This window comes from Apostichopus japonicus, chromosome 6 (genome assembly GCF_037975245.1).
Source record: "Apostichopus japonicus isolate 1M-3 chromosome 6, ASM3797524v1, whole genome shotgun sequence".
NCBI classification, from domain to species: domain Eukaryota; kingdom Metazoa; phylum Echinodermata; class Holothuroidea; order Aspidochirotida; family Stichopodidae; genus Apostichopus; species Apostichopus japonicus.
The window spans coordinates 3739093-3748332 of NC_092566.1; the positions used below are offsets into that span (position 1 = coordinate 3739093).

At 37.8% G+C, this 9240-nt stretch overlaps 1 protein-coding gene across 1 annotated transcript in view; it reads left to right on the forward strand.

Annotated features, from left to right (window-relative positions):
* The window catches only part of LOC139968703 (apolipoprotein(a)-like), a 57866-nt gene extending 48674 nt beyond the window's left edge, over positions 1 to 9192 (forward strand). The window contains exons 25-28 of the mRNA XM_071973000.1: positions 5371 to 5555; positions 6353 to 6539; positions 7190 to 7452; positions 7969 to 9192. Of these exons, the coding sequence (XP_071829101.1) occupies positions 5371 to 5555; positions 6353 to 6539; positions 7190 to 7452; positions 7969 to 8288 (955 nt within the window). The 3' untranslated portion in view covers positions 8289 to 9192. The remainder of the gene's footprint in view (positions 1 to 5370; positions 5556 to 6352; positions 6540 to 7189; positions 7453 to 7968) is intronic.
* Positions 9193 to 9240: the final 48 nt, after the last annotated feature.

A 9240-nucleotide genomic window follows, 5' to 3' on the forward strand; every position in this document is an offset into this window, starting at 1 on the left:
TGTAACACAATACCTTAGAAAATTTGGAAGGCCGAATAGGGAATTTCTGGAACATTATAGTGTTGCGAAATTAGAACACTTTGTGAACTTCTCAGAGTTAATATTGAAATAAGATGTATCAGCCTCAAAGGAGGTATATATATGTATATCTATATATATATATATATTTTTATTTTTCATTTCTTTTCATTTATTCCATCTATAAATAAGAACAATAGAACAAAGTGGTATAGTATCAACAGGACACTATAAAAACAAAAGTAGTTGATCCAGCAAGCGACCAATAAATCACAATATATATATATGTGTATATATATGTATATATATATATGTATGTATATATATCTATATATATATATTTATATTTATAGACCAACTGAGCTGCCTGACAAATAGTTGGGTCAGGAGAATTTGCTCAAATGGGGAGTCAGGGGCTGGGAAAGATGTACCCCTCACATAGCTGGGACTTAAGAAATGTTCATGTTATTTCTGTGGGTGTGAAAATTGCACAATTGGCATGTTTCTGGCGCCCACGTAAGACTGGATTTGACCCCCCTCCCCTCTCCCCCTCTCGATGGCTGAAATTAATATTTGTATATTGCCTCTATGCACCCGATGTGAGATTGGGAACTGCTGTTGAAATGACTACTGTCAGTATTCAACACTAAACAAAATCAAAAACAGAGAGAAATTGTGAAAATCTAAATATATTTCATTTTACCCTTATTAACTTTCATCATGAATAATTGATATAATTGAAAAAACAGTGTTTTAAAATACAGCATAACTCCCAGTTTTTCTATCTTATTTGCCTGTTCAAATGTAACATACTGCATTTTTTTTATTTATGTTGTTTATTTTTATTTGGATGGGTGCATGTACAATAATCTGTGCTGTCTTACATGGAATAAAAGGAATCAATAACTGCTTTTGTATTTCATTAAAACTCAACTGATTATTTAACCTTGGAAAATAAGTAAATTTTGTTGGTGGGGGTTCTGTATTTCTCACTTCATGATACACGATACCTAGCTGTTAATATAGGTCCCAAAGTAAAGCATGCTATAATTGCTAGAAGTTTTCAAAAAGTACTTTCCCGAAGGAAATTTTTTGGTGGGATCTGAGTTAATCTTTGTAAGGTATAATCAAGTGATTCATGAAAGTTTAAAAAGAGTTATGTAAAGTTTGGAGGGTTCAAAGTTTTCATGGGACCAGTTAGCACAGAAAGTGGCACTGGTCTTTGAAACATTAATTTCACCTGTAGGGGGTCTTCCAGGGTTCAGTATTTCTCACTTTATGATACATGATACCTAGCTGTTAAAGGTAGTAAGTATAGGCCCTAAATTATAGCACGCTATAATTGCTAGAAGTTTTCAAAAAGTACTTTTCCTGGAGGTCTTTACTCTCTAAATTGTTCTCAGACAATTTTAAGAAAAACACAAGATGACTGAATGTCCCAGTGAGGAAAAATTCCTCAAAGGTTGTAATAAAAACAGTTTAAGAATTTTGTCCAAAGGTGACCATATTTGAATATCTAGCATATTTGGGGCCAATACAGTATACCCATAAGTACTTCATTCAATATATGAACAACATGTCAAATGAAGCTAACCCTCAAAATTGCATTTTCACAGAAATACAAATATCGATAATTTATTTTGAAAACTTCTTTTCACTACTGATTGAAATTGATTTTGTGAAATAAATTTAGAAAGTTGATCAGAGAAGTGTAATTAATGTATTTTAAATTAGACTACTATGCTTCTGTACTAGCAGATATGCCAGAAACTCCAAAAAGCATTCACTTATATTCGTTACATAACACATTGTGAAATTGAGAGGGTTGACGGGTGAGTTTGCGAAAAAGTGCATCAGTTTGGATATTTTGATCACCTCTCCATTCTGGTTGTTACAAATATGTAGATACAGCTTTAACATTGAATAAACATACAAGAAAGAAATTTTACTTTAAACATTCAGAAAGTACATTTGAAAGAGAGAAAAATGGAACAAAACCAAACTATTATTATTATTATTAAACATGATCTAACTTATTGTGAGTATTATATAAATTATCCAAATGATAGTTTTTATTAGTATTTACATCACCAAGCTTACACAGATATACTTTATAAGTTAAGGCTGCAGTTTGCATTGATCTGTAACCACAGACATCAAGCAGTGGTATAAGTTTACATTGCACAATCACTGTATTATGGAGACTGTTTGTCACTTATCGGCCTAGCCTACGTTTAGGACTAAGGATGTGATTTTTTTAAAACCAAGGTTTTGAGCGTTGGGCTCAATTATGATTCATGAAGTTCTTCTTAGTACAACTTACCATAAATTCTAGACTAATCTGTCTTTAAGTTGTCCTTTAAACTTAGCGTCACCAGATATATAAGAAATGTATATATATTCATAGTATAAGGCGAAAAATAGAATACACAGATTAAAGTTGCCCTTGAGATAATCACTTGCCCTTGAGGTAGTCACTTCAATCGCAGACCACTCCTGATGCTGATATATGATGGGTGCTATGGTGCCATCTCTGGCACCCAGGTAGGACCGTTTAGGACCTTACATACCGAGCTGCTTCACAAAATCCCGGACTTGTTCTCTGAAAGTTCGACTGACTGCGTAGTAGATGAAAGGTTTGACGATGCTGACTATGAAGAAGAGGTATTTCAGCAAGAGATATAAACCGTAGAAGAAAGGAAAATTTGTGACAATGTCCAACTCGGATTTAAGCGGCACAAAGAATATGATGATAGTCGGGAGAGAGGTGGCCACGTAAACCAGAGTCACCACGGCTAACATCTTGGTCAAGCTGGTAATGACCTTTGACCTCTTTGCCCGCTTTGGTTTGGACACATTTGGAGGTCTGGTTTTTTTGACGGCTTCATTTGAAGGTTTCTTCTGCTCTTTTAGCTTCTCTGCGTGTACATCGTCTGCATTGTCCAGCTCCACGATCATCGTCTCCTGCTTATCGCCCTGGTTACGGTCCTTCTCGGTCAACGCTTCAACGGAACTAGTAGCATCCTGAACGGGTTTGTTCAACTGTAGGATGTTGGGCGTGGTCTTGGACTGCCGTTTCACAGCCTGTATGATCTGGAAATTTATCCAGAGGACCACGATGCAACACAAGACGAAGATGAAAGCCATGAAACTGTACGAGACGTAAACACCATCCATGGTGTCCTCCGCGCAGAAGACCTTACCGTCGTGCTCTTGCAGATATTGGCCAAAGAGGATCTTGATGACGGTTCCAGCGTGGCAGCAGAGCCAGACCAAGATGACCAGAATGTTAGCGTGGCTTACGGTCACCGAGCACAGAGACGTCTCCGTGTGATAGATGGCCAGATACCGGTCCAGAGCCACCAGGAAGATCATACAGAACGTGAGGACGTACCCCGTACCGACGGTAAACTGAAAGATCTTGCAGAAGGTCTCGTCCAGTTCCTCCCCCAGGAGTAACCAATAGATGATCCCGACGGGCTTTGTGAAACAGACGTAAAAGTCGGTCACTGCGAGGGCTTTGATGAAGACAATCACGGAACTGTAATTTCTGCTCTTCCAGAAGATTGCTAGCAGCATGAGGTTGCCGACGCATCCGACGAGGAAAAGAATTGCAAAATATATGATCATCATCCATTGGTAGACTTCCATTCTCAATTTTAAGTCCAAAAAATTAGTTAAGTCTGAAGGACTAACGAGAATTAATTGCTCCTGAAGAAAACACTCCTTTTTTTTCTTTGTTTTTGGCCGATTGAAAATAATTTTTGGGGCTGGAAGTGATTTATTCTTTTGTTTGTTTGGTTATTACACTGCTTTCATATTATTGAAGATGTCTAACAAAATTGTACAGTTAAATAGAAATAAAACAATCGTACAGTATCCAATAAAGTTTTTATCTCTAGTCATATGAAATCAGATCCTGTAAGGAAGGTAAAATAGTAGCTACACCAGCAAAACCATAAATGCAATGAAAATGTCCATTACTATTGGTAGTCTACATCATTTCCAAAGTTAACAGACTTATTCTCCTTATAGCATCCAGTCATAGCTTACAGTTCAGAACTGTTGGGTGACAATTATCTTTCAAAAGTTTGAATATTTTGTCCTTGATGGAATGAAATGTAATGTTAAAACCTTTTTCAGCTGAAAGGGGTGTAAAAAGTGTCAAAACATAAAAATTCATCGACAGCTATTTGTCTTGGTATATATTGCACGTCCGATAATCCTGTCACAAAAATCTTTTTCCGCGCAGAGAATCCCTCTTTGCAGTCGCTATTTTCTTTTGTCCATAAAGTTCTCAATTTTTCCAAAAAGTTCACACAAAAAATGCTTAATTACGATGAATTTCACTTGGATCCCTTCCGTAGCGTCACATACTGCAGATGACTTCCATCATCACTGCAAGTTACCCATCTTTAATAAAGTCAAACGTTCTGTTGATGCCATGCCATGCCAATGTTACAGTAGGTTTACCCTTAAAATCTTTTGGAGAGAAAATCTTTCATTACTGTTCTTCTTACTTTTTGGTTCAATTTAATCAATATCACATCAAAACGAGTATAAACATTGAAAAACAGAAACTCATTTTTGTACAATGAGCTGCTCAATCGAAAATATTGAATCTGTAATCAAGTTAGACAAAAGACGGGAGAGACTGGGATGTTTTGATTGGATGGAGAGTTGGAGAGATATTGGAACGTGAAGAATATGGATTGGACTGGCATATTTCTGGTTGCTTAGCAATTGGATATCAATGATTGAAGTTCTTTTTAGTTTTTTGCCTTAAAAAGAGGAAAGACGAAAGTTTAAAACGTTACATCAATCTTTCGTTTTTAGTGCAGCCTGATTCATTGGATGGAGAAACTGGACAAACATGTTTTTTTCATTTTTGTTTTTAATTTTACTTTATTTTATTTGGTTTGGAGTTAAATCAGGTTAATTTTGAATACAAATGACTGGTCAATTATGTCAATAGTGAAAATGGTTTAATATACAGATCAAGTTTATTTTCTAATCAATATTGAGGAAATAGGAAAAATCATGGATTTTTCTTTTTTATCAGTATTTATTATGAGTATGTGGGAGAGGGATGGACAGGGAAGCCAGAGGTTGCCCCCTATTTGGAGATCAAAGTGTCATTTAGTACACAGAGGAGGTCTGAAATACTGTTGTTGGGAACTTAATTGTTGACATATTTGGATATTGAAAATATTTATCAACATTTTTGCTCCCTAAAATTCGAACATGGCCACTGAAGTAAACAGATCACGCTGTGGCATGTAGTTTTTTGTGCGATTGAAACAAAATATAGCACATTGATCTTATCAAATTCTTTTGTATTTCTACTTTCAGAGGTCGAGTAGAAGTCTTTGGAGGAGCTTTTTTTGGAAGAGGCAGCGGCTGGATTGCAATGGATAACGTGGCCTGTGTAGGCAATGAGTTTTCATTGGGTGAATGTAGGTTTACTCCAGGAAGCCAATCTAGCTGTGGTCATGATAAAGATGTGGGCATTCTATGCGGAACTGCACAGACTCATGGTGAGTTGCATAGATATGAAAGAGATGCAGATCCAGGGAGCTCCCCCCCCCCACCTTTCCAACACCACCAAACAAAATTTAAGGGGATAGTTAGTAGCGCAACCTGTTCAATAGTCTAAATGTGTGTCATAATGCACTTTTTCTTGTTGAAAAAAATTTTTCTTCCTGGGGGCAGACCCCACACACTCCCCAATATAGGAGTTGCCTTCAACAACCAATAGGGCCACACTCCCACCTTAAAGTCCTGGTTCAGCCCCTCCCCCCTCTCCCCTCCCCAAAGCTTTATGCAGTGTTTTCAATACAAATGCAAGATGTTGGATAAGACAGGAAGGTTGGGAGATATTGTATGAAGAGAAATACCAATCTTATGCATATTTACCCCTCTACCAATCTTATGGATATGCATCCCCCACCCCCCCCCCCCTGTTACACATTTCCATCTATCTCATAATTGTAACAGTGTACCATGCAACTTCTTCATTCAAGCAGTACATGTTTTGTTTGCACAACATTATCAGAATTTAGACATTTGTCGTCCTCTTAGACCTTCTAAAGCAGGAGCATAATTGTCATGTTGGAATCACAAACTCATCGGATAACGCGAGAACAAGGTGACCTTGTTTGGGTGCTTGGCGTGTAGTTAAGGGCGGCGACAGTTTAACATTTATCTGATTTAATCGAAAGATCTTCAGTAATGCTTCAAAGTGTATCAACTTAGTTAAAATTGCTTTTAAGTTGTCAAAAAAAAAACTTTCCTGATGACATTTCCAAATAATTTTTTTGTGTTTTCTTGTCAGTCGGAACATGTGGTGTGAGAGCTTTTGAACACGGCGCCCATGTCAAGATCGTCGGCGGATCCTCGGCTAAACATGGGAGCTGGCCTTGGCAGGTCCAACTGATCCGGAAGGAAGATGGAGCACATCTCTGTGGTGGCACTCTCATTGATGACCGCCATGTCCTCAGTGCTGCCCATTGTTTCCAAAGGTATGCAGTAAATTGTTACTTGCTCTATTTAAGCAGTCACTTTCATAGAGAAGGGTTGTATCACATTGTAGGCCTGTTTTATTGAGCATGCAGTTTCATTTGACCTTCACTATAAATTTAGAGAAATGGTTTGCATTAACCCCTCCCTTTCATTCCCCTATCCACATAAAATTAACTTGTTTGGGGTGATTGATTCACTATGAGTATTTCCATCATACAGGTTAATTAAGGTTTTTGGGTTTGTGATTATTTAGTATGAGCAATGTAAGCATTGGGGGAAACTGGATTTGTGACCTGTGACCTCTGAAATATATAAATCACATTCTCTACTAACTGAGCTACCCACCCCTTTTCATTGATCCCTATCACTCCCATCTCGGCTGGTGATCCTACTTGGTGACTCGTACCTCGGCTTGGTGTGCCACTCACACGTCTCTGCCTCCATCGCTACAACCCAGATTGAGACCTTTGGCAAAAATTAGGCATTTATAATTCACATATAAGCTAATCTGTCAAAGGAGACTGCCCTTGTAAATGAAACTAATTCTTCCAAGTTGTATTCATTTTCTATTATTATTGCTTCTTTAATGCTATTTCAAGTGATGCTCTGAAGAAATGGTAAATCTCTTATTTGCCCCATTCCCGCGCAGCTACGAAGATTTCAAGATTCGAGTCGGAGAGCACGACCTTCGAACCACACAGAGTTCTGAACAGGACTTCACCATCGAATGTGTTTTCAAACATGAACGTTACGATACGACCACGACCAACAATGACATCATCCTCATCAGACTGAATAGAAAGAATGGGAGGGGTGTAGTTTTCACAGATCATGTTAGTCCCATCTGCCTTCCAGAAAGAAATGAGTTTGATGATGGGCACATATGCTGGATTTCTGGCTGGGGAAACACTGGTAAGAAATAGATACATCATTATTAAAAGCCATTAGTATTGCCCCCTCATATGCTAGAAAGTCAATTTACTACCACCCATTGAATCTATTTACCCAAAGTTGACCATCAAACGTAAAAGGAGACTTGATGTTTAACTCAGATTATGTTTAGTGTATTGTTTGTTTCTTTATAGTGTTCATGAGAGGAGGAACCATTGTGGTACATGCGGAATTGTTCATAATATTTCTTTGCAGGTAGTTTATTGGAGATTTCTAGAAATGAAGTGAGACCTGTAATATACTTTGCATTGACTTAACATTGTCATGATCATACAGTTAGTTTCTTTGTTTATGAGGACTGGGGTTGGGAGAGGATCAAGTTACTATATTTATTTGGTGCCCATTAATACCCTTGGGGAGGAGGGAAGGAACATGAAAATGCCACGGCTTTCACATGCTTGCTTTATATAGTCTTTGGTGCCATGGTCTCTTTGTACCGCCACACCAAAAATGGTCATCATTTTGAATCCCTCTCAGGTGAAGCCTATCCTAGCATCCTCCAAGACGCCAAGATTCCGCTCCTCTCTCGTCAGGTTTGCACCCAGAGTAACGTCTACGGTAGCAAGCTGACCCAGCAGATGATCTGTGCCGGAATGTTGGCAGGAGGGGTGGACACCTGTGATGGAGACAGCGGAGGCCCCCTCCAATGCAAGAATGCTTTAACCGGTACCTGGAAACTTTGGGGGATTACCTCCTGGGGTTTTGGTTGTGCACAGCCCAATGCCCCGGGTGTATATGCAAAAGTGACCGAGTATCTGCAGTGGATTGAGAGGAAGCGTTCCTCCGAAACCTGTTGAGTTTCCTAAGGAACTCTCCGAAAGATTTATTCCGTCAAAATATCTTGCCGAAAATTTCAAGCATGCATGCATGGGGGGTAGCAGCAGAAAGTTTTGTATTCCTGGTGTGTGTTCATCTTCTTCCTTGTTTTATTTCCAGCTTTGGGAGGAAAAGTTTAAATTTTTATTGGATGCAAAGTCACGATTGTTGACGTGGAATGTAAATACTGATAGCTTTTAAAGACTTTGAAGAGTCCAAAAAGTAGTAGTGTTTTTTTTTTAAATATACTTCTTGTATTTCTATGCTCAATCTGCATGAGACATGTTACCGTTTCTGCAGGTGACATTTATGCCAAAAAAAAACAAAATTATTGCTGCTGTATTTGAAAAGGTAGAAGATCAAGTTAACACTAACCTATAGAATTGGAAATAAGAAGAGTTCAATTTACATAAGCCAGCTGGAATAGATCAAAGCCTAGTGTCCACACCTCATCATCAGTATCACAACCATGAAATACCAGTTTTAAGGGATCAAATTTGTTGCACTAATCTTGGTTATACTGCAGCAACCCAAGGGAGTTTCGTCAGATGAAAATTATTTTAATCCTTTGGAATTCTTCTTAATTTTTGACCTGGTAATACTTAATCACTACTTGATCACTAAATTACGAATTTTTGTTTGAATGGTGCATTTACCTCTTGACACTCAGGTTGCAAGAGCTTGAATGGTAAGAAGTTGAATTATCAAGAATTATTACAGAATGATTTTCTGAATCATAGTGCTGCATGAACAGTATAAATGCCTTAGAAGGTAAGAAAGCATGATTTATGGTTGGTTTGAGAAGTTAAGCAGAAGTTTCTAAATTGCAAATTTTATACGCTTTTGAATACAATCAGAAATAAATCGAAGAATTGGGAAATATGATGTATTCAGCTTCTCACTAATTTAATACAAAAAAATTGTGAAAGAACA